The sequence below is a fragment of the Amblyomma mixtum genome, chromosome 5 (genome assembly GCF_055824585.1).
Source record: "Amblyomma mixtum isolate Tamu chromosome 5, ASM5582458v1, whole genome shotgun sequence".
In the NCBI taxonomy this organism is placed as follows: domain Eukaryota; kingdom Metazoa; phylum Arthropoda; class Arachnida; order Ixodida; family Ixodidae; genus Amblyomma; species Amblyomma mixtum.
Window position 1 is genome coordinate 128,012,572 of NC_143016.1, and position 25,649 is coordinate 128,038,220.

At 45.6% G+C, this 25,649-nt stretch overlaps 1 protein-coding gene across 4 annotated transcripts in view; it reads right to left on the reverse strand.

The window, feature by feature from the left end:
* Window positions 1-1,729: 1,729 nt before the first annotated feature.
* The window catches only part of LOC149343674 (arylsulfatase B-like), a 40,874-nt gene continuing 16,954 nt past the window's right edge, over window positions 1,730-25,649 (reverse strand). Inside the window, exons 2-10 of one of the 4 annotated variants that reach the window (XM_089545993.1) lie at window positions 23,017-23,125; window positions 20,680-20,839; window positions 15,961-16,073; window positions 12,226-12,336; window positions 11,725-11,850; window positions 11,443-11,569; window positions 8,536-8,700; window positions 6,454-6,890; window positions 1,730-2,114 (exon numbers count right to left, since the gene is read on the reverse strand). In XM_089545993.1, the coding sequence (XP_089402119.1) occupies window positions 1,923-2,114; window positions 6,454-6,890; window positions 8,536-8,700; window positions 11,443-11,569; window positions 11,725-11,850; window positions 12,226-12,336; window positions 15,961-16,073; window positions 20,680-20,839; window positions 23,017-23,125 (1,540 nt within the window). In that variant the 3' untranslated portion in view covers window positions 1,730-1,922. Of the gene's footprint in view, window positions 2,115-6,453; window positions 6,891-8,406; window positions 8,701-11,442; window positions 11,570-11,724; window positions 11,851-12,225; window positions 12,337-15,960; window positions 16,074-20,679; window positions 20,840-23,016; window positions 23,126-25,649 lie in introns of all 4 variants that reach the window. The other 3 variants (XM_089545992.1, XM_089545994.1, XM_089545995.1) reach the window with 3 other exon arrangements.

The window sequence follows — 25,649 nt, forward strand, 5'->3', positions numbered from 1 at the left end:
AATTTGGTGCCTCAGGGCAAGCTGCGATCGCATCAAGCACTGTTCAATGTAGGCAGCCCGAGGTCAGGCATTTTACGTTTAGGAAGTCCAGGACAGGCCCGCCGACTACAGGACGATCCTTCAGTCGCGGACCTTAGTGCGCCGCAGCCTTATTCGTAGACTTCTGTCGTCGTTGCTTAGTACAGAAACAAAATTTTGGCTTCGATGTTTTCTTTTTTTTAACGATGCGTTAGACGTGAGTATACACTGACACCCCGTTGTTTCCTACTGCGGCCAATCAGTGATTTTTAACTGATTTTTTTTTCTCTCACGCAGCTTTGGTTTTAGTTTCTGCAGCCGAAAGAGGGCTGTCACGTGAAAGGTGGCCTTTGTTCGTTTAAGGCATGGAAAAAATCTAATATAATTCTGGTACTTCGTTTTAATTCACTACAATGCTTAAGGTTGCATACCTCAATAGCCAGAGTGACAACAAACGACTTATCACCGCATGTATATATCGAAGTTTTTCAGAACGGAACAGGCATCGTTCCGTGCATGAACCAGAAACCGCGTGAACAAAACTCAGTTGAGAATTAGTTTGCGGCCGGAGGAGGTATAACGTGGCGACCTATGTATAATAATACCATGTACCATCATAGAGAAGAAAACCTGCAATAAAAAATTAGGTGCATATTAACCAACACCGTGTTTACAGACAAAGGAGGAGTTCACGGCAGCCGGACTGGAGTTGAAAAGTAGGATTAGCGCCCATAGAAATACCTGGAAGCGAAAGTTTCCAAGCAGTTCTCTGATTTCACCGTGCATCTATAATGTCGTCCCTTCTTGAAAAAACATCCATGTTCATCCTATAAGAGATTCTGAAAGTATGAAGCGTTATTTCGAAGGCGATGTATCTTTAAAACACCGCTAAACGTGCTCATGGGAGTCCGCCGACGCTGGGGAACGAATCGATTGCGCGACACATATGAACGTCTGTAAACAAAACTCAACAAACTATATTTCTTGTTTTACAGGGCATTGTGGCGGCCGGTCGTTAACAGTTGCGAGGGCTTCGAAGAAGAGTGTGACAAGTACGTTTCGTTATTGCGAAGCTAGCTTTTTAAAATTCTTCAATAAATGCCCGTGGTGAAGGCAGACCTACCCCCAAAACTACTGGGTGTTTTAAATATATATTACCTTCTCAGTGACACTTCATACATTCAGAATCGGTTCTAGGATGAACTTGGTTGTCCTTCACGAAGGGATGGCATCGTAGGTGCACTGTGAAATAAGAAAACTGGTTTGAAACTTTTGCCTCCATGTAGTAGTAGTAGTAGCAGTAGACCTTTATTCGGCCATAATATATAGGCCGAGCATGTCGACCGCCTGCGCTACCAGAAGTCGCTGTTCTTCTTCCTGTTCAGCGCCAAGCCAGTCGAGCCAGGTGGTGATGGATAGAGATGTGGGGGGTAGGAACCCGACTGCTTAGCAGCCGGGAAATAGAAGAGGCAATGGGCCAGGTCCGCTTCTCATGTTTGCTCAGCCTACTTTTCAACGCCAGTTTTACCCCAGTCATCCCAGCCGGAGACACCAGCGCCACCGCAACTTGCTTACGTCACGGATCGCCGTTGGTCTATACTCATTTGACGTCTTAACGAAGGCAGTCGGGCAAACCTGAGGCAGGCTGGGAGAACATGCTGCCGGTAAGAATGCTAGTTTCTAAAAAAACAAGCACGGTACCAACAAAACACTGCGTGCTGAGTTTGTTTATTCAGTATACTCTTCACGTTCACTATTTCTTGTAAAAAAGAAAAAAAAACAGGAACGCAGTAAGGGAGAGCTGGAGACAGCGACTCAGCCTCCTCTGGAAACTGCAGGTACGTGCGAGGGCGGAATCGGCGCTTTTTCCCAGACAGCATGCAATGAGCTGCGAAGCCTCTGCACTATTCTGGGTCATTCAATAGATCGTGAAATCGTTCACTATATAGGTAAGGTATCTTTCGTGGTGACTCCATCCACGGTGCCCAGGTGCCATTGAGTTTTCCTGGAAAGCCTGCAGGGTCTTTCGGTGCCCACTGCAATGGTAATGCTACGGCTCGGTAGGCATCGATGCGCCTTTTCAGGAACGCCACGACCTGTTGAAATGGCGAGGCAAGAAGAGAGAAAAAAATGGTTGCAGATTTATACCACCATAAGTGAACAGCCCGTTGTTGATAGGCAATGTTTATTGACTCCACAGCCCTAGTTCAAAGCCTTAACTAGCCCTTGCTTACAATTCTAATGCATAGTTAACTTTTACAATTATGGGAACACACTAACATGCTGCCAAGAAAGGATACCTCCTCGTCTTTAAGTGTGGGCCTTCTCAGCAGCACATGAGAGAAGCGATCTCTGAGAGCAAGTTCAGTGGTCTTCTATTAAAGACGCGTAAGCCGTTAAAAAGAATTTCCCAGTAGCTGGCGCTGCCAAAACAGCTTTTTGGCGAGTACGCATCATTCTGGTGGAGTGACATTCGGCGGGTTCGTAAACTTGTCACATCCGCGTCTATTAGCTTTTTTGGGGAAGAAACTAAAACTTCCACTTGTATGGGGAGCAGCCCTCTCGCGCTGCTCGTGAATTATGGTCGGGTTTGAGAAAGCCTGTTCGTATTTGATGAAACGGCGTCCAACAGAAAGTGCTACAATTGCAGAGGGGTCTTGTCGAAACTGCGGATCATTCCTATCAGCCATGTGTATGATGATTTGAAAGTCTGCGTAACTGTAGTGTCTTTTTAAGGCGTCTAATATTTTTGTTCTTGTCGCAGTGTACTCTCCTAGACTATGAATCTGGTACACCCGATCCACAAATTCCTGACCACGAGGGTTGAGAAACTTCAAGTAGGATTGATTGAATAAATCCTTGCCCCTTGCTTCAAAGCTTGTAGGATAGGTAATCACCACCCTACATGTGACATTCAGATGACCTGGTCGACATCGCTCAAATGATGGTTATGGTGAACAAATAAACCGCCGAGCTCTTTGGCAGCGCACACCTACACAAACTGCTGGATGGCCGTTTACGAATTTTGTTTTACACATCAATAGGAGTAGAAAAGATAAATTTGGCCACGTTCTTCATTACGTTGCATGCATCAAATAGTGCTAATCCGAGCGCTTATACTCCGGCTTTACCAGGTTATTTTCATACGCTACATTCCCTATTACCTCCCAGTACTGTCTAGTATGGACGTACCCAACAATTTTGGACAAAAGCATTTTTGAGCGGGAAACCTTTTCTGAATGGAATGTCTTTCATATAATGTAAGATTTCACTACAACAGCCAATATATTTGCAGATCACCCGATGACAGTCTTGCAATTTTTTCCAATTAACCTTTTTGCTGTCGCCCAAGGCATTCGTCCTTGGTTTTACATGACAGTCTTAAATGTTCTGTATGATCGACGGAAACTCTTTAAGAGAAATATTTTGCTGCATATCAGAGTAATATACCATTACCTTCAATATTTCCATACGAGTATCTTAAATTTTTGAATTTAAAAAAAATTTGCCCGAAGATGTTGGACATGCATTTCTTGTTTGCGTATGTTGCAAAGTGTTGAAGAGGAGGACTGAGGATTTGCCTTGCGCTGACGTGGTGTACCTTTACCGAAAGCACAAGGGAAGAGTTCCGTGCCTGCTCGGTATCATTCTATCTTACGAATTAGTGTGTTTTGATGTCTGTTGACCCGAAGCCGCCAACACTTAGTGTCGACGCTTCTGAACAATCTGCCAAACAGCAGTTTTCAAGTGCTCTTCGATGCCATCAATCCTATGCGCCATCACATTCGCTCTCCCATGTCATCACACCAAACAACCGTTGGTAATGGTTAAACGTTTGGTAAACTTATCTATCTCTGGATTTAAAACAAAAAATTAACGGTACGAGTCCCTGCACTAAGGCAGCATCACTTTGGCGTATATATTGTCAGAATACAGGAAATATTTCAACATTTGCCCCTGAAGATCGGTGTCGCCAAATGCATAAACAGCAGCTGTTGTAGAACCCGCTGCGCAGGTGCTTTGCTGATCTCTTCTAGGTCACAAAATGACATCAACAGCTGCTCAGCTTGCGGAACCGCGGGGAGCGATTCGTCACATCTGTGAAGAGTCACCTCAGTGTGGTGTTACCTTCTAAGCAACTCTGCGCTCCATATTCTGGATCGCTTTTTACGACGAAAGCCCCGACCAGTATTTGGCACAGAACATCGCTGAGCTGCACCCATGTACAAGGCACTGCAAGGGTTCGCGGAAACGAGGATGCCGACGCAGAAGCACGCACAGCCCTGAATATTGGGGTACAAGCAGTAGTGCCGTTAATCGCGCATAAACTGGCTCAATCACTACGCTCGGTAGTCACGAACAACTGAGCCAAATAATGCACTTCTACAAACAGCAGAAACCACACAGTCGCGCACGAAAGTTGGCGAGCCCTTTCCGGTGACTTTTACATGCCCGCGCCCTCATCAGTCTCCCGCTCCTGCGTATGTCGGTTAAGAGGTGGTTATTGGTTATATTATTTCAGACGTGACGCACTGCCATAGTCACGTCCAGTCAGCCGCGTCGCACAGGTGGTTTACAGAGCTCCGCCCCTCGGACCCGCATGCGTTGATGGTCGGTCAGCGGAGGACCTCCGACCTTTCAGCGTACAAAAGGTGACCAGTGCAGAAGGCAAGGCGCGAAAGCGCTGGAATTAAAATTTTGACTACCAATTGAACAGCTGGCCCATAGCACATCAAAAAATTCTTGCTAAAGGATATTCCTGAAGGGGATTCTTTAATATCCCAGGCATAGCGCACATTTATCGACAGCCACTTCCATAAAGCCTATAAAGAACTATGATCTAAGGTCGGCTACCAGTAGGGCATTGTTTTCTCGTCAGCATTGTCGACATGCGATGCTTTCAAGCTAGCAGAAATGGCTTTCACCGATACTGCGCAGTAATTTGTTTTTGATCCGTCGGAAAGCTTAATCACGAGTGTGAAGGATTCCGAGGTGACTGTAGCAGTCGCGAATATTGCGCGGTAGTTTGTTCCTAGCCGGTCGGAAAGATAAATCATGAGTACCAGTGACTGTTGAATGACCGTCTCTGGGATTAATTTTGGCAGAATAATAGGCCTACAAAGACACAAAAATGTAAGACACTCTTTAGCGTAATGGCAAAAATGGTCGCTAAGGAATTCTGCATTCGCTGTCGTGTTCAGAATAAATCACCGCCACAGTTTTGACATGAAAGAAATGTCACCCATCCCTAGTCAAAGAAGCGTTGGCCTTCAAAACGTGGCTACTAATTGAATAGCGACACTGAAGTGACAAGACTCAAGCGGTGGAAATTTTAAGCAAACGAACACGCTGGGATACAAAGGACCAACTCACATTGGCACTGCAGTCATTTGCAGTAGTTTGGATTGGAGCCCTGCAGCTTTTCATATTGAGAGCTTTGTAGGTGTCTTTCAAGCACTTCCGATGTGAGTCATGGTATGGTATGGTATGGTATGGTATGGTATGGTATGGTATGGTATGGTATGGTATGGTATGGTATGGTATGGTATGGTACGGTACGGTATGGTATGGTATGGTATGGTATGGTATGGTATGGTATGGTATGGTATGGTATGGTATGGTGTATGGTATGGTACGATACAAGCTGTTTAGCGCGTCTAACCGATGTGGTCTCTGAGGGATACCAATGGGGAAATCTCCGGATTAATTTCGACTCTGCGGGGTTCTTAATATGCACTGACATCTTTCAGTAGACGGGTGCATTCCCTTTCACCTCCATCGAAAAGCGGTCAGCGCGGCCGGGACCGATCCCGTGCGCCCGGACTCTGCAGTCAAGAGCCCTCGCTACTGAACCACTGCAGCGATCACTTCCCATGTCAGGAAAGCGAAACATCATAGTGACGGTACAACAGCGGGAGGCTAGCTACTCCTGCTGTATTCCTGCTCCTTTGCAATTTCCCTGTTTCGACACTGAAAAAAAATGCAGCAGACAGCCTGAGCAACATTCTTGATGATGTTAATTTCAAGCACTGCCGAGCCTACAGTGCTTCGTGAAGAGAGCTGCAACTGAATACTGGGCGTTGTAGGTTATACTGAACGTGGTAGTAGGACCAACATTTAACGAGACGTTTTTGTCAATATAGCGGTAGGCTTAAAAGGCTTAGACCAATGAAACTAACCTCTTTAACTGGGTGCTTATTAAATTATTCTTTGCACGTTAGTAACAGCTTGATGTACACTTGCGTCGGCAACGCTATTATTCATTGCCCAAAGAAACTATACGAATCCTGCAATAGTGAATTGTACCATGTCGCATCTCAAGTAAACAACAGAAATTAGTTCCACTGCAGTCATTGGCTATTAAGGTTGATCGCAGAGAAAAATTAGATGCATTTTGTTCTCGGCACTCAAACCAACGGTCCTCTGAATACCGACCTGCGGGAGTATTCTGGCTAAATTATCCAGCTCGCAGGGATCGTTGACGATGTCGAACAGGTAGACAGAGTCGGTTGGGCGAAAATTGCTCCTCCTCCACCAGCCACAAGTGAGCGTGGCTCTTTCCCTCCAGCGTCTTGGAAATACTAGCCGGTTCTTCTTGTATATGTTCTTCAGGACATTGGCGGCCACTGACCGGACGAGCAGCTTGTCTAGATCTCTATACGGGCGAGATCCACCAGGTGTGTGGTACCGCCCATTGAAAAATCCAGTCCCGTCTAGCACCAGTTTAAATCGGGAGAAGCGCAACGCCGCGGCGTTCATAAACGTGTCGTCCAAGTTATAAAGCATCTCGATGCGAGGAGAGCGGAGTCCATTGGACAAATGGTGCCACATATTGTGTCCGTCCAGTCTGGCCAGCTTCGCTGCGTTGCCACCTGAAAGCGCAGGGTAACAAAGGAATGGGTGGCTAAGATGGAATTTAACACATCGTGACAGGGCAAACTGAAAATTTACACAGTTTCACATTAGTTAATGATGGCTGTGTTCAAATGGCAGGTGGGGACTTATACTCAAAGATCACTTGATCAGTGCCTTACGTTCCGTGTATTCATCGGTACGATGTCCGCTGCGCAAGCTTTAAACTGACATTAAAAATTGGCACTGGTTTAGCTTCGATTAAACCTGGAGGATTGCGAAAGCAAAGAGGAGAAAAAGAGAGGCGATGGAGAGCGCGCGGCAGCGACGGCGGCCCTGGCACGCTAGCTATGCGCCGCTACTGCGCATGCTCAACTGGCGAGCGCGGGGGCGGCACCTCTGAGTCACCCAGGCAGCGACGGCGGCGGCGCGCTAGCTGTGCGCCGTGTGACCTCACTGCTCCTCGCGCATGCGCAGTACGGCCTTTCGTCAGCTCCGCGAAATGGCTCGGCGACTCGCGTAGTGTTGCTTTCGCAACAAAAAACCAACAAGATTCAGAGCTACCCTCCTTTCCTTATCATTGATAAGTTTTAGTTCACTGACGAGTCACCAGAAAATTATCATGTTCACAGTAAGCTGAAACCCGCTATTAGTCGTTGCTTACTTTCCGATAACCGCATAAATAACCGGAATAGGGCATTTGATACAAAAGAAATGATTGGTTTTTGATTCCCCCAGTATAGCCATTTTAATAAAATAGACCAAATTGTAATACCACACTGAAAAAATGAGCTGTAGGAAACGTTTTCCTGCCCTCGGCCATGCGTGGCTGATTGTAGCGACTTTTGCTCACTAGTTAATTTTGTTAAGCACATAAAACAAGCAACTGGAGTGCTGCAAGAAAACTATAGCCTATACGGGTATAAAGCCCTGGAAATCGGTCTCCCACAACATCTCTATTCTTTCAACGTTTTTCCTTTTGACATTAGAGGTGCCGATTATATTTACTTAAAACAAAATTAGCAGTCACGTAATAACGTACTGTCACGATCCAACGCAGTAGTGCATTGGCCTTACAAACGAGGGCGAAAATTTCAGAAGTAAATTTTTTCTTTCAGATAATGGGGAACCGATTGGAAATTGCGATACAAAAATTCGAGCATTTCTGTAGCTTTCGAATCGGTACAATCAACGTATTTTTTGGGGTAAAATTAGAAGTGAGGATTGCGCACCGATAACTGTGCTCATGAAACGTTCTCACTGACAAACCGTCAATAGTGAAGCCAAAGCCAGGTAGCTCAACGCCTCTTGAAATCGGGATATGTGCTTTTTCTTTTACCCAACTGCAAATGCGATTAGCAGCCAGAAGCTCCCAGATCGTGCCCTGATTCCTATGATGGTACCAGCTGTACCGTTGCCAGGTGGCTCCCAGCCGTAGAAACTCGTACAGATTATCTATAATTTAGTTATTTGTCCCGACCTAGAAAGCTATCGACTTTATACGTAAAGATGCATAGCTCCCTGAGGCGTACCAACCTGCGACCGAGTATAATGTGGGCAGCCAGTCCGTGATGTGCATCAGCTCATGGGACACACTCCTCTTTCGTCTGAGCAGCGGACTCCAGATGAAAGCAGGGACTCTTGTGCCACCTTCCCAGAGCGTACCCTTGGCTCCGCGGAGCGGCCAGTTGAAGCTACGGCTGGTGTGAAGACCCCAGGGCGTACCTCCATTGTCGCTGCTAAACACGATCACTGTGTTGTCCAACATGTCAGCGTCGCTGAGCGCCTGGAACACGCTGCCGACAGATTGGTCCAATCCATCCACCATGCCTTCATGTGACAAAAAGAAAACATGAAAAGGTGCTCGCCACTCTAGACGCCAGCTAAGGCGGCGCTGTCTTACAATTTTGGACGCTTTAGATTCAATCCCGCGTACAAGAGCCTGTGGTCAGGGGGCCACTATAGTGATTCGCCGGCCTTTGACACGGTCCGCCGCTTACAGAAAGTATAAACACGACATAATTGCGTAGTGATCGGTCACCTTTAATTAGATTTTCATCTACAGCTGGCCGGGGCATTGAAAGCAAGTTATCGAACAGTAATCACTAGATGGTCCGTTGAGTTCGTCGGAAGGGCTCAGACCGTTCCAATCATCGATGATTCGGCGATCATTAAGCAAGATGGGCAGATGCAGGTCAAAGGGTGGATTATACTTACATGTATGTACAAGGGCAAACTGAGTTACAGAGGGAACGTCACAATCGCACTGTAACTTAACGGGAAATTCTCACACAGAGCATGCTCTCTACCTGACCTTACTTATCGACCGGAGGCCTCCGGTTAAAGCCGAGGGACTTGTAGAAGCACGTTCCAAGCACGGAGTCCTTCCCCAGACCGCTATCCAGTGCTGCTGCTTGCATATTTGTGTGCAAGCAAATAAAGAAGTTAGGGCGATCATGTTTCAAGGTCCGCCCTAGACTTCGCTGACCAATGAAATTTTAATGTACAGTAACCACAGCCCTAGAAGGATCGGCACAGCCTCGTGGCGATGCTGCTACGCGGACAATACACTTCCGCACTTTTGTGGATGTTTCCAGGGGACTCGCGAGTGCGGAGCTCGTGGCTTTACTGAGAAATCTCCGCGTAGACGGGAGGCGCGCAGTGGCCTCAAGCCAAAGTAAAGAAAAATGGGGGCGTTAATGAAGCGAAGCGCTGCCTGACACTAACAGTTTTGTAAAGAAACAAAGGAGCTCATGAATTAAAAGGACGAGATGTCTTTTCTTCAGATTTAAACAGCGTTTTCTTTTCAGACGAATACACAGATAGACATGACAGGGCAGCGACCGTCCTGTCATGTCTATCTGTGAGTTCATCTGAAAAGATAGCGTTGTTTAAATTTGAAGAAAAGAAAATTCATCGCCAACTAGCCTCGCAACGTGCTTTACTAAACTAGATGTCTTCAAATGGTCGAATGCTTTCTGACAGCTGCGTTTCTTCCCGCTTCTTTTTAGTAATCTCCTCTCTGTATTCTCCCACGTAGTGATCGCTCATTATGTTGTGTCGCGCGAGTGTACGGTTTACTCCCAGGTCACCGGCCGAGGGTGCGTCATGAGAGGCAGTCAAGATATCAGGGCGTAACTGTGATGGCACAGAAACGTAACAGAATACAGTTTTGAGTGTGGGGCTATAACCGATATTGGCGGCTACATTAGTTTAATTGGGTTAAAAAATTCCAAGTTCTTCGGGATGGCACAACTTCGAGTCTTAACAAGACGGCAATGGCAGTCTCCGCAAGCGCAACCATTGGCATCCGTTTCTTGACCCTACGATTCTTGAATGTGAGGATAAATGTCACTGTTACTTAAAGTATTAGCAAAAATTCTCATTGTTATAATTTTGAATGTGCAGATATTCAAGATTTTCTCATGTTACCTAAAAGGACCTGTTTTCATCATTCTGGCAAAATACTATAAAACTATTATCTACCCCGCCATTCAGTACATAAAACTATTATCCACCCCGCCATTCTGTGCATAAAACTATTATTTACCCCACCATTCAGTACACTACACATATTTCAAATAAAGGAGAAGTTACTAGCATCTGACCGAGCGTAACCATACTGCTACGAAGGAAAAAAATCTTCCTGGTTTTGGGATTGAAGCCGTGACCGATGCTCTTCCGAGGCAGCGCTTGGGTGGATGTTAGTGTATAATTATTTCTTGCAAACCTTATTTCACTTTCCGTGGTTCCCCCAAGTACATTGAACTAACAGAATATGTAGAGTTTTCGAGGAACCGAAAATAAGAACCAAACAATTGAAAACTTGCAATATTGCAGGAAAGCTGACTTGCAGGATGATGTTTTCCATCCAAAAACCCTCTTTCACAGACACGTTTTCGCTTCCTGCCATGCTGCCTGAAGGGGTTAGCACGAGGGGAGATGAGTCAGCAGCCCTCCACTGTATCCTTCTTTGAAAAGGTGTGCGGGGCTGCCCCCCAAATCTGCGTGAACCTGAAGCCCCTCCGTACATCACCAGCTTTCGAGATAGAATGTAGAGGAAAGTTGCGCGAAGGTTACAATGATGCATTTCCTTGACAAATACCTGTCTCGACCCGCTCCTCGCGGTCGCGCCCCGGCTCTATTGTGTCCTTTCAACAATTTCCCTCTCATACAGATAAAGAGACCTCTCTCCCCTCACGTTTTGAAGAAGAATGCGTGATTGCCTTCTGCGAACGAGGGTGTTTGGTTGCAAAATTGTAGAGGGCGCTCATTCTCGGGCCACCTGCGATGAAGGCCCAGTTAACCACCAAGATTACGTTACGCATGTTCTTTCACCTAAAGCCAGCGCCTCGCAGTGCCTTACACGCTATACTCTCCACCCACAGCCGCTACAAAGGCATTCAATTCAATTCTTTTATTTCCTTGTTCGGAAGTAATTCCTAAAGAGCTGCATCAAACTTCTCACATTTCAATCGCGAGCTCTAAACGTGGTCCTAAAATCTTCGCTAATATCAGCAGAATTTTCCTGCTCCGAAAACAAAATGTTTCTCAGTCATGTTTTTTACTCACCTGCATAGACTGTTCTGTTCCGCTCTTCTATATAAGGAAATTTATCAACATTTTCTTTTGGCGCCTGGAACGGATCTGGGTCGCCTGCACCGTGAGGGGCTTGGTGGCTCATCAGAAGAAATAGCGGCTGCGAAAGTACAACGAAATTGTTCTACGATGCACCACTGTACAGTCTCGTCCAACTGAAATCCGTGTGAAGGCACCAGGCGAGCGATCTTTCAGACAGCTTAATTACTTTCAAGTATAAGTAGCCTCGCAACCAAACCTTCTCCCTCGTGTTACCTTCGACTTCTGCCGGTTTCGTATGATGTCCTTGGCTCTCTCTGTGTACAGGGTGGTAGAATATGTTCCATTCTGTGACCACAAAGGCTCCATATTGAACCAGAAGTCGAGGCCGGTGCTATTTTCCTGGAATTGGCATGCAGTACAAGATAGCGTCTTTAAGGATACTAATAGAAAGCGAACATATTACTTGGAGTATGGTGAATAATAATGACGTGAATAATACTACACTGTACATGAACATCACACATTAAGCATACCCTTAGTGCCGGCTATAGAGGTCCCCTAGGCTAGATTATAAGTGAATGCAGTTTCTTTGTATTTAGAACGCTGCAACATATTGATGCAGTAAAACTTCACATCGGCCTCAGTGTCCTTTTAAATACTTTCCATAACTAATACCCTGAAGAGCGTTGGCGTGGTGACATTACATAAGATATGAAGCTAAGAGGTCTGCCTTTAAATGGGCACCGTATTGAATACATATCTATGCTTACGTACGTATGTGATGCTGTGGGTGTAGTAGTCCTCTTCCGAGTTGTAGTAGCCGTAAAAACTGTCGAAACCGCGAAATGTCGGTGTGTGCCGCTTCGTGCAGTAGCCAAGGCCCCACTGTACGCGTTCGCATAAAGTGAATAAAGAGATTTACAAGCATTCAGTTAGCCGTGGAGAAGCAAGCAAGTTTGAGTGACTTCACAAAGAACCAAAGAGGACGCCACTAGTCAATGCGCTGACGAACGCCTACAGGAGGACATTAAAGTGCAATCGTTAGGAGTGTGTCGTAGCTCTTGGTGTACAAGTGAAGGAACCAGGCAGCAGGTTTATATTTGGAGAGTGAAAATATACTATTCATTGTTTTTTTCATATCAATTCCGCTTACGGTCCCACTTGGCGGTCACACGTTTTGCTAAAGACTTACACATTCGTATTACAATGCGGGCGGCTCCAAGATGGCTTCTATGGTTATACACTTTCAGGACTGCTGTACAGAATTCTTCCACGACAAAAAAGTACTCCCTTGTTAAAACTTTTCTTCTTAGCTAATCAAGAAGCTAGTGACAAGAAAACATAAGCTCTAGGATTTTGATCCTTCTGGCTTGTTTAATGTTCATCATCATCATCATCATCAGCCTGACTACGCCCACTGCAGGGCAAAGGCCTCTCCCATGTCTCTCCAATTAACCCTGTCCTTTGCCAGTTGCGGCCACCGTATCCCAGCAAACTTCTTAATCTCATCCGCCCACCTAACTTTCTGCCGCCCCCTGATACGCTTGCCTTCTCTTGGAATCCACTCCGTTACCCTTAAGGACCAGCGTTACCAGACATCAAAATGACCATTTCGTATGTTGTTGTGTTTAGAGAGCGGAGTAACAAAGGACGGCGCGTACGATGATCCATTGTTGCCAATTGCTGTGTTTTTAATGTTCTAGAGTGCTAAAATAAGCATACGAATGAACTCATTTTTTGCTGTATCATACGCACCCTCACATAATATCGCATATTTGAAGTTCCAGATTTCACCCTAGGCCCAGTATCATTCTATATCATTTATTCAGAAAGTAGCCACAACTACAAGCGCAATATTGAGCGGGGCAAATGACTTTGTGAAACCATGCACAGTGTTGCGGAGCAACAATTTCGCTGGTAAACTATTCAGATCTTTAACTACCTAAACAAATAACGGATTTTTTAAACGATTAGTCCTGCGGGCATAAGGTCAAATTTTGCGGCTGTGATATTTTCGAAAGACACACAATACAGCGAATGAAGAGAGAAACACGGAAAGGTTTCTATTTGGTTCCGGTAAATAAAATAAAAATTTCAGCCGTACACTTTTCCTACCACCAGAAAGCGAACCCAACCAAGTTCTTTCAGTGGAACTCAGCGATCGAGCCTTCCCAAGGCGAACCTTGCAACAGGAGACTAGCTTTTCTGGAGTGCATCAGCATGAACACGGTGAACGTGATTGCACACAAGGCAAGCGAATAGTCCTGAGATGAGTATGATATCCGGCCTCTTTCTTCGTTTTGCATATGCTCTTTACATTACGCCATAAAAAGCAGAGCGATCACCGGCCTTATAATATATTAGTAACGTGAGCCGTCCATGGACAACCTTCTGAAAACAAGAACAGTCAAAAAAATTACGAGGAAGTTTAGCGGCTAAAGTGGTGAAAGGCGAAAGCCTGAGTGCTGCATTCTGCTACGCGATTGTTCACTTCACATTCTGTTGGCGCATTAATTAACTGCAAATTAAAGACGCTTTAGTTTTGCCTTTAGAAGTAGAACGCGACAGCTTGTTGTAGCGCTGCCAGGCGGTCCACGGAACGCCACCACCCGTTAGGCGCAATGCGTTGCCCTTTGAATGCAACGCTTTTTGAGGAAAGGTTCTACGCCTTGCTCGTCGTTAAATTGGTTTTTGAGGAAAGCAAATGCATCTGCCGCTCATATCTCGGTGGTCACCTAAACCTCACCTTAACGGGAAGGGAGGAAGATGGGAGTGAACGGACACTGTATTCACTAGACGCGCCTTTGTTCATTCCAAGCCATCGAGCTAGCATGGCGGAGCCCGGTGTGCAACTTAAAAAAGAAGGTTTTTGTTCCAGGCGGCACCTGCATTTTTTAAACTCTCTTTAAAACATCCTTGCCTGGGCCTCCACTGTACAAGGCCCTGTACAAGGGCTCGGGGAAAACTACATCGCACAAAGCACGGTACAGTTTCTTTCGTTTCACACTGGACAGAAAGTCATTGGAAAATCGCGCGGAAAGAAACCTTACACTGGCTACGACTTCCCGGTAAAAACCTTACCCGTTAAAAAATTTTTAGAGGGAAAGGAATTGTTTTTACCCTGGGGATCTCACTGTTTAATTTGCAGAAAGCCGGAAACAATAGACCATGTATTTTTACACTGTTGGGAAGGGGTTTATTTTTGGGATGTATTGCAGCGAACATTAAAGAAAGAATTTCCACTAGACCCGTATGGCATCCGGTTCTTATGTGTTGAAAATGAGGATGGGGTGCCTTTCGATTTAATAATGCTGACAGGCCTCCACTGTATATGGCGCTCCAGAATGGCAGGCTGGCATTGTGACAGTGACGCAAGACCTGCCAGAATTTACTTTCGCGAAAGTATGGAGATGTTTCTGGCCATTCAGAAAGCCGCTGCGGTGCCTCCGGAGTGGCTCTCAAGTATAGAGCCGCTCTGTACGTTGCGTGAGTTTTAATTGGACGAAGCCAGATTTATGCTGGCTGACCACAAGTCGTGTGTACATAGTTATTGTCTTTTGTTGATTGTTTGTGTTGTCCAGTTTTTTGTGTCAAAGCCAGGCAATAAAGAAAAAAAAAAAAAGCTAGCATGGCGGAGCGGTAGCGTGCTCGTCTCGCACTCCGGAGACCGGGGTTCGATTCCCGAGCTCGGCCAATTTCCTACTCGGTTTTATTTATTTATCTGGTCTGACTAGAAAGGTTAATTACGTTGATTGGTTAAGTAAGTCCCACTAACTTGAAGAATCACTATACAATCCCTTTAATTGGTTGCATGGTTAGTAGCCAAAGTACAATTGACCCCGTTTGAAATTCGCGCACTGTGACGTCACGACCAATTCGACGAATTGAAAAGCGTGACATTTTCTGTCGACAACTTCTGCTTACAACGATGAGGCATTAAAGGCTTCCGCCTTAATATTTATTCATAGATTCTCTCTTTAGAACCTCTCCACACAACGAATATTTATAATTTAGTTTGCGTTGTTCTGGCGTGAAGAGTACATGTACAGTCATTGACATAAGTTTGCGGGATGCGTATCTTTTTTTTTTATTATTTAACATTTGCCGCGCTATTCAGTCAACTGATATTTTTCCGGTGAATGGAACATGTAAGTTCCCTCGTGATTCATTACTTTTCACTGACCTGGTTTTGTCTGACCCCACGGAAATAATTTGTTTCCCGCGAACCAGCATCCCGCAAAATTCTCTCCATGTCTGCACATGTTTTTCCTCATGTTCAGGGGCATCTGAGCAGCTGACATGTAAGCCCCATATGCATCAATGTTTCACTCTTAATGTTGTTTCGTCATACACTTCCTAAGCCCAGTGAACAAAAGTTCCCTGCACAAAAATATCACTCGTTAAAAGATAAACATTTTCTTAATACAACAGTTTTCTCATACAGCTTCAAGAACCTGCTACGGTTCTCGAAGGCGTTGCAAATATAGGCATTAAATGAAGGAGGCACACCTTTCCAACAAGGTGAGTTTCGTATCCTAGCTCTTTAAGGTACTCGGGTAGAATCCGGATGTCCGTGGAAAGACCCCACGGATCGGCTACATCAACAGCCATTCCATGCAAGCCTAAAATGTATATGGAGAAACCGATAGAAACTCTACTCAGTGAAAAGCAGCAAGCACTTTAATACATGCATAAAAATATACGTTGGCGTCCCTAAATAGATGTACTTTATTCTTTAGGGTGCGAAAACCGCTATGCAACAAAAAAAAACCCTATGCCTAAAGCACATAAGGTATTGGTAGTTTTCAAGGCACCGCACACAGAAACAGAAAATGCCACCGCATTTGCGCGCACCATTGTTAACAGACGTGCAGAAATGATTACAGATATATATTAAGGCATATCACTTCTAAAAAGATATGCCTGTTCCAAGCACTCACTATATGAGTCCTCTAAAAATGTTTATATAAGCCCACGTTGTAACTTTGCCGGAGTATAATAAATAACGCCAATTTTTGCGATGTTAAACTACAAGGTCGTGAAATTGAAGGCTTTGCTTAGCGGATGATGTGTTCATTTTTTTGTAGTGACCATAACAGCATACAACATGCGATGTCGGTTGTTCACAGGTTTTGTGATGTACTACAGTAGTGTGCTACTATGGACCAATGTGCGCACCTCCGACATGGGAACTGGTCATCATTGCCTAGGACTCATGCATCTGTAAAATGTTCAAATGTCCCTTGCCAACACCACGATGTTCCCCTCGGCAAGTATGGAGATAACGATGGCTTTTTGGAACGGGAAAAATCGTGTGAACGCGTACGTACAAATAGTTGGGAAGGTACCTGTTTCGCGCGAGTAAGCACATGCAATATATTTTGAGTTTCAAAAGCGTGATATTTGCTGGCGGTTCTTTTATGCTCTCGACCTAACATTCAAAAGCTTCTTCGTTTCTTCGAAGCTTTTGTTTGGAACGTCCTCAAAGGCGGGGTCTAAATGAGATAACCTTTTTGTACGTACGGGAAAGCGGGGTCTTGCCTTGACTCATTTGTATGTTAGGCACGTGGTGTCAAAGTTTATGCTTATTTGGAATCAGCGCGGCGCTTTCCTCGGAGATTTTATTGAAGTGAGGTTTTCTTAGGCTTTGCCAGATTCTACTGTTTGCACGGTATAGTCGTTACGATATAGCACAAGCCAAATTTTCTTGATCACTGCCGCAACCTTTCTCTTCGGGCGTAACACCGGCAGCCTCTCGAGGCTTTGCTTTGAAAGCCGTCGTCTTCTTTAACTTTCATCCATGTGCGATACAGTGCAAGCGCAAGAACGCTCGGCAACTTGCACCTGCCGGTCTTAGTTAGAACGCGTGTCCGGATTGAAGCTTACGCTCGATGGCTTGATCAAACGCTTGATCCAATTTGAGATCTCATTTCAACGCATTCCACAGTAATCCAAACTATTAAAAAGAAACTACAACACATGGAGTAAAATTTTCTTCCCCGCGTGTTAAACTTCTAGCCTTGCGGGCTATGGCATAAGTTGGCGCAGCTGCGCACAGGGGGCGCCACATCTTCTTGGCGCAAGCGCTTTTTTGCGTGACTGCCCAAAGAGAGCGCCACTAGTAAATGCGCTCACGAAATCGGAGCCGACTTGCCAACCCATTGCCCTTCACATAAACCACATTGATCTCCCGTGATTTTTTTTTTCTTGAAAAGATGAAGAGATAATTGTTTAAACTGGTTTTTCGTGTAAAAAGGAGTGTCCAGAGTCTTAGATATCAGCTGAAAGCTGGCACCAGGTGACAGTAGGCTTCATGCTTTCATGAAGGAATTGTTCTCCAATGTTTCTAACTAATGCTCTCCTTACGTCTCTAGAAAGAATTTGCTACGGGATGAGGAGTTAATAAAGCAGACTAATTTATGATGCGACAATGGGGATATTATGTCAAAAGCTTAGTCTAATTTCGAGTCAAGCTGTGTACGTCAGAGAAGTACGAATAGTCTAAGTGTTTCAATGGGCTGGAAGCGTAAGCTGCGCACTTCAACTATGTCCATAATTATTTCAGTGCAGCTGATCACAGAACAGTCAGTACGTTACCTTACATCATAATAGTGCTGTTCGACACACCACGACGGAGCTAACCTATTCATCTGTACATTCCAATGACTACCGTTTCCGAGTAGTTCGCTCCCAAAGCTGCATTGCCAGCATATAAGGGAAATACTCCAATATTAACTGGCGTATCAATTTTCCTGCTTCGTAAAACATATTCAGAAAGGTCTCCTAGTAGATAGGTAACTCTTATGGTGTTTCGTATTTGCGTCCTCTGAATTCCAACTGTCTACACATGTGTGACTCATTTTTCGTGCCTGCTGAACCACTTTTTAATTAGTGGACTTCAAATTGGTGGGGAAAAAAAAGGCAGAACCGTTCCCTTGTCGCTCCTTGGTTCAGTGACTGCTGGCTCCCTTCGTATGTATGTCATAACATGCCCCTCATTTCCCTTCCCTTGTCTACTCACTGAACAATTGATGTCACACTAAGTGTCTTTAATACAAACTTCCGTGCTATGGGAATTCAGCAATGGCTCGACGGTCCACCATTAATGCGGAGCAGTAAGAAGGTTGTTTCTATAATTCGTTTTGGTGTTATACTCGTGTTTGCATTTTTTTCTTTGTTCGTTCTCTAATTCTATTTGTTCGTGATTATTTACAGTATGAGCTCACCATTAGACAGCTCTAGCATAGCGTGCGCAGAAACACGCGAAGGAAAAGCGTACGCGAGAGAATAGAATGCCTCCCAGCGTGCATCCTCTAAATGATATTCTGTATCGAGCTATGGTGTGCGCTTGCTTTGCTTACGTTATTTCGCGTGTTTAGTTTGTAGCCAATTGATAGGGTTGCCATCATGAAAATGTGCTTTAAAGCCAACTGCTTGCTTTGGTGTGAATACGTCTTTTTTACTACCCGCGTTTTTTGGTACCATGACTGTAAATAAAGCATTGCAGGCTTTCACTTCCTCTCTTCTCGCCTACACAAGAAACGATAGCTGGTTGAACGCACTTGGCAACAGCTGTGCGCATATGAAAACGGGCGAAGCATACTGAAAGGTACAGTCATGAAATTTATGAGCGTGAACACAGCAGCGCGTGGCAGATAGCCTCGAACCCTACTCGTGGCGATACGCGGCGGCCCCCTTCATAAACGAAGTAGAAAGGGAGGTTTGTCCTTCGGCTTGCTGGTAGCAGGCAAGGCGACATAGCCCTTTCCGCCACGTTGCTAAAAGGATCTGCCGCGTATCGCTACAAGTAGGGCTCGAGGCTATCTGCCACGCGCTCCCATGTTCACGCTCATAAATTGCTTGGCTGATAAGGGAGTAATTACTCATTGGCATCCACACGAGCGCAGCCATACGGCTACAAAGGAAAGCTATACAGCTTTCTCAGAAACTTCGCAGTTAAAGCAAAATTCGTCCTGGTCCGGGGTTCGAACCCAGGACCACCGCTTCACCGGAGCAGTCGCTCTACCAATTGAGCTAACCAGGACGGCAAGCTTATGCTAGGGCGAGAGCGAATTGATCAATAATTCGAAGTGGGAACTGTGTTGGTCAAATGTTTAGGGGAATCCCCCAAGGTGGAGTAGATTACTCATTGGTGGATGCCAATGAGTAATTACTCCCTTATTACAAATCTACTCCACCTTGGGGGATTCCCCTAAACATCTGACCAAATTGCTTGGCTGTACGCACTCTCAAGTGCTGACTACCAACTCAGTTTTATACTGCCACGAACTGTGCGTTTCGTCTCCCATGATAGAGACAAAAAAAACAATGAGCGAAAACAGTCTTAGCGATCGCTGGAACGGTTCTCTACCACACAGTCACAGACCGGGTCAGGTGTGCACTAGCAACACTATTTTTTGCTTATATGATGAAAAGCACATTCACGCTGATCTCAAACATCTCCAGCAAACTAGAACAGCTGTATTAAGTGTGCCTGAGCAAAAAGAAGTGATATTCTGGTGCGCTGCAGAGCACGCATAGGATTGCGGGCTACCAAATGGGGCAACAAAATGATAAGAATTTTTGTCTTCTTCCGTTTCCGGTCGCTGTCATGGTGCACAAAAAGCACACTTGGTGCCACTAAACAGTTGTTAGTCAGCCTTTGTGGTTGTGTTCCATTCTGTACTGTCGTTCGCGTGCATATATGCGCTGCTGTTTCCTACATAACTTTGCTCTATTTTTTATTTCCATTGACGATCCAACTACTCCTAGGCCTAACGAGAAGCGCCTAGCATGTTGAACAAAAGGGTTTGCGTTTCGAAAACCAGGTGGCGCCACTTTGCACCATTTATCTTTTCGTCTGTTTTTGAGCGCACCGTCGCACAAAATGCTGTCGTTCAGCGTACGTGAACCGCTGCACCGTATTTTAAAGTTTTCTATATCAGGCTTTAAGCATAGTGGAAGCGTACTAGCGTTGATGTATACCAGATTACTGGACGCTTCTTCGCACACGTAATGGCAGTTATGCCCCCCACCTGGACAGGCTTCGACCCCTGTGCCTACGCATTGCACGTACGTTAATATGGCATACGTGTACGTTTATACATCTCTGCTCTGCAAAACTCTGTGTTGCTTAGCAGTGGATGCCAATTACACCGAGTTGGGTGCTTGCTTGTAAAAGTTTTTCGGTGCATTCCGTAGTGTGGCCTTTCTCTACAGAAACGTCACCTGTCCGTATAGGATAAAGCCCGGTCATCAAGGCTGCCCTGGAAGGAGTGCAGGATGGCTGGGCGTAATAGTTGTTGAGTATAATGCCATCTGCCGCTAAGGCGTCCATGTTTGGCGTCGGTATCTGAGGGGACCCGTGAAAGCTCACGTCATCCCATCCCTGCAATGGACAGTGAGGTATCGTGAGCTTGTTGCTGGAGTCTCGGCAGTGGCCCGCTTAGGTTTTCCAAAATGTTGCATCATAGAGCCGTACCTGCCACTGTGGAATAACAAGCAGGGAAGAAGCTGGCAAATCACATCGCAAGCTACTACTTCATTTCTAAATGTACAGTTAGGCTAAATGTGTTTGCCTAGAGTGTAAATCCAGAAAACAATTCATCTAATTTTATTTCATTCGTATTCATTCAGAGCAGCGTTTATTGGTAGATGATTTCTATAGAAATGCATATGGCTAGGTAAAACACAAAACAGGCGACAGCGACGCTATAGCCAACCTGTTAGGGAAAGGGAGTCGAGCAGTTTCAACGCCGATTTGCTGTCGTCTTCGGGGGTTACTGAAACGGGCTGGAGCAGCAGGGTTTAAATTGAGGCTGCGGAAGATTAAGTTGCCCTGTATCGAGATTACAAGTGTTCAATGAGAAAGAGACTGCTTCTACTGAAAACGGAGCCTTTTCTATATAGAAGAGCTCAGAAAAGCAATCGCTGATGCAGACACCACCAGCACTTTTCGCAACCGACCTGCGATGACGTCAACACAGCTTGAGGAGCGAATATCTGAGGCCAGGCGTCATGGCGGCATTAACTTAGAAATGGTCGGATTTCTCCGAATTCACGTCAGGAGTCTAAACCAATAAGGTTTAGGGAAAGGTTTTCGATTTGAAAATTCAATTTTCTCGGCAATGAATGCGTCTTTTGGGGCCGGACAAGCATCAAAGCAGCCAAAAAGGGTCAAGGATCGATTTTTTTTTTACAAAACCAACAAAATTGCATGAAGTTATCCTCATTATCCCAATAAACGTGCTGAAACTGCAACGTTAAAGCGCGACAATTCACTCTTAATTCTCTTGGCACTTCCAAGCATAGCCCTTACGTGTCACGTTTCTCCGGACTTCAACGTACGCTGAGCAATACGAGGCTACTTAAGACTCTATCCTATGCGGTTGCAATGTGACTTCCATGGAATCAAAATAATTGCAGGCAACAATATTCTATCAGCACGAGAGATTATCTAGGGGGAAAAAAGGGCGTTATCGATATTAGTCTTGTTCGCTAGGCTGACTAGTGGGCCTGCAGGTAATGCATGCTCAAAAGGGTACAACCAGCCAAAAAAGAGGCACACGTACACGACAGAGAATCCTTTAACCTTCTCTTACGTAATATCTGAAGTTCCCGTACAACTAGTTCAATCATACAAGTATCTAGGCGTAACTATTTCTAGCGATCTTTCTTGGAGCCTGCATGTTACTAATATAATATCGTCAGCAAACAAGACATTAGGTTTCCTAAAGCGCCATCTTCATCATGCTCCCCATCATGTCAAGTTATTAGCTTACAAGTCATTAGTCAGGTCCAAACTAGAATTTGTGTCGCCCATCTGGAATCCTCATCAAGCATATCTCATCAATGCCCTCGAATCTGTTCAGAATCGCGCTGCTCGTTTCATTCATTCATCCTACTCTTACGACATCAGTGTTTCGTCCTTAAAAACAGCATCCGGATTATCAACCTTATCGCTCCGCCGTCGCATTGCCAGCATGTCTTTATTTCACAAATTCTTCCACAGCCCTATGCACACCGCACCTTATATTCTTCCACCCGCACGCATATCTCACCGCACCAGCCATCGCCTACAAGTTGCCCGTCCACGATCACGCACCGTCACTTTTTCTAATTCCTTCTTTCCTCGTGCAGCCGCAGACTGGAACGGCCTTCCAAACAACGTTGCCATAATCACTTGCCCAAGTCTTTTCACTGATAACGTAGAAACTTTCCTGTCATTGTGAATTTGTGCTTTTACTCTTGCCACCCCTTATGTAACACCCCTTTTAAGGGGCCTTTAAGGTAATAAAATGAAATGAAAGGAGAGTCGATGATAGGTACATAGCCAAGATCTTCAAATAACCCTCAGTGTGAATTACATATGTGGTATGAAATTCGAATCTACCAGTCTCGTCAATAAATTCTCTGACTACATAAAGCAGTCTGTCATGATGGTCGGGTAGTAGGTTTATATCGAAAGGAAAAATGTACAGCAATGCATTAAAACGCGTGCCAGAAATTCTACTGGACCGATAAAAATCTGAAACCTGCAGCGTTGGCTGTCAGCTTTCTACTCACCAGATCATCTGCTAGGATGAACACAATGTGAGGCGGCGGTTTGACGAAGTGCGCTCGTGGTAGAAACAGAAGCACAAATGCAATGCATCGCATACCTGCTCTAAGGACGCTGAAAAAAGAAATATGTAGAGTAAACACAGCAGGGATCCACAACAAATTTACTGAAACGTCTCTTCTAGGCGCTTCGGTGCAATTAGTTGGAATATCCGCGCAGTGCAAAAACTTTTTTCACATAATATTCTCCTGCAGTTTAACGCTCAAAATAAGACGCAGCGCTACAGATGCACTTCTTGAGCCTTTATGAAAAATTTTAAGTTACTCTATCTTATATATAGGCAGGTTTGGCTGAGACCACAGACCTTCGCTGGATGTCAGCAGCTGCGTAATGTTTTTCCAGTTAAGCCGCTAGCATGAACACCAGAAAGCAAACAGAATATCCCCAGGTCAGGGACCATCCCCCTATGAAATCCTGCAGCTGGCGGCTGGGTTGCAGCAGCGGTTCTCGTGTCTGTCTCTCTGTCCTTGCAGCGTGGAATCCGCTAGAGCTGCTCCCTTTTCAGTTATGTGAGGTGAGCTAGTAGTAGTAGAAAAACGGTATTTAGTTTTTATTATTTGGCCTCCATTGGATGTAGTCCCTAGGCCGGGGTGCCATTTGCTGCTGCAATGCTGCTTTTCCGGTTGATAAACCTTCGCTTTCGTACAGGTCTGTGCTGGAAAGAGCGGCTTCCCACTGGCAGGGGAGGTGTTGGGTATACGGGTGCTTGGCTGGGGTGTTAAGAGTATTACCATGGGGAGTAACAAATGCGTCGTCTGCAGGAGGGGCATATCGGTCTAGGTACTTGCTAGAATTGAAAGGGTATCTCGGAGCACGCGCCATTAAGGGACTTCTTCACGCGTTAGTTTCGCGTGAGATGGTGTTCTACGGTATAGCCTGTGATGTTGTAATAGGAGCGTGTATGTGAGTGGAGTAGGTTGTGTGCTTGCACGTCTCGGCCGTTCTATGTCTCTGTCCGAGCCTTTTTTTCTTACGATGATGGAGGTGGCCTGCGACTACCGAATGTCACCTCGCCTAGATGCGGCCCGCTACTTAAATGCAAAGCAAGCATTACACGCTACTAGAAAATGCACATCATTCTGCCGCGTGTTCTAAATCCCAGTATTCGGTTCGGTTTAAGGGGGTTTAACGTCCTAAAGCGACTCAGGTTATGAGGTTCGCCTTAGTGAAGAGCTTCGGAAATTTCGACCACCTGGGGTCCTTTAACCTGCACCGACATCGCAAAGCACACAGGCCTCTAGAAATTCGCCTGCATCGAAATTCGACCGCCGCGGCCAGGAACGTACCGGCGTCTTTCGGGTCAGCAGCCGAGCGCCATAACCACTGAGTCTTCACTGACGCACTTTTTCACTGATGGATCATAGAAGCGTGGAAGTTATTTCTTGTGGATACGGCGCTCACAAGTTTCAAGAAGTGTTGCATTGGCAAGACCATAGCTGGATAAGAAGAGAAAATTTTCGACAGTGCAAAGGAGGCCCGAGGACATCGATGATGGAATGTGGTCTGGGATAGAGCGCCGCAACGATAGTCTTCATATAAACTTATTCGGACAACAAACATCTCTGTCCGATACTGCGGTCATACTTCCGGCATTTGAGTGTGATGGCAATAGGAGGGGAAGTTTTTATTTTTTTCTTGGCGTCAGAGTGCAGATTTTGAGCACGCGTATATAAGCAGGAGCAGGTAATACCAGAGAAAAATGCAGCGCCTTTTTCCCCTAAAAATAGGGCTCGAAGTGGTGTGAAGGCGCATGGCTACTTGATACACGGTATCGGACGACGATTGGTCAAACCCATTCAAGTGCAGTTTTTATCGCGTCTGGTATGTACAGGGTACGTCAGTGCAGAAACTTGAGGGGACAATCAAGGGTACGACGCGATAGCGTAATGGTTTAATTCCCACATATGCAGATTGTCATGCCCTACTTTATATTCATAGATACCTGCGAGTGGCAGGTGCTCCCAGCGTTGGGCCTTGTGCGGCCCAGATTGCTCCCTCCGAGCGACCAATAATTAATTTAACTACCATCTGCCATGGTGGGCAGTTTGGTCACTGTCTGGTGGGCTGGTTGTGACGACATCGCAAGGTCTCCTGACCTAGGTGGCTCAACTGCTTCCTAGGTTACTCTCTGGGCCCACCTGCCAGAATCATCATGCTCATGCATTTTCGCTCACAACGCTGATGCCAGATTTTCTGGGTAACGGGGCCTTAGCACTATCGGGTTAAAAAATCTCCAGGCTACAGAGTCTGGCTTTGAGAAATGTAGTTGGGCTCTTACTGCGCCTCTCTGTAGTCCCGAAACGCCTCCCGCAATTTCATATATGGTCAGCGCTGGCCGCCAGTGGCGCGACAGTTTGCAAACGTGCATCGAGCAGCCGCAGGACTCCGGCCACCGTTATTTTTCGAGCAGTATTTGCATCTAACCATTCAGAATTTTCCGCTACTGTCTTAATAGCTCACATTACAATGTGCTCTAGCATTTAGCTTTCAAATAAAGTATGCGCTTTGACGAGGACAATGCTCATGACGTACGAATTTCTCACTGGAGCAGACGTTTGCCGTAAAATAACTGCGCAAC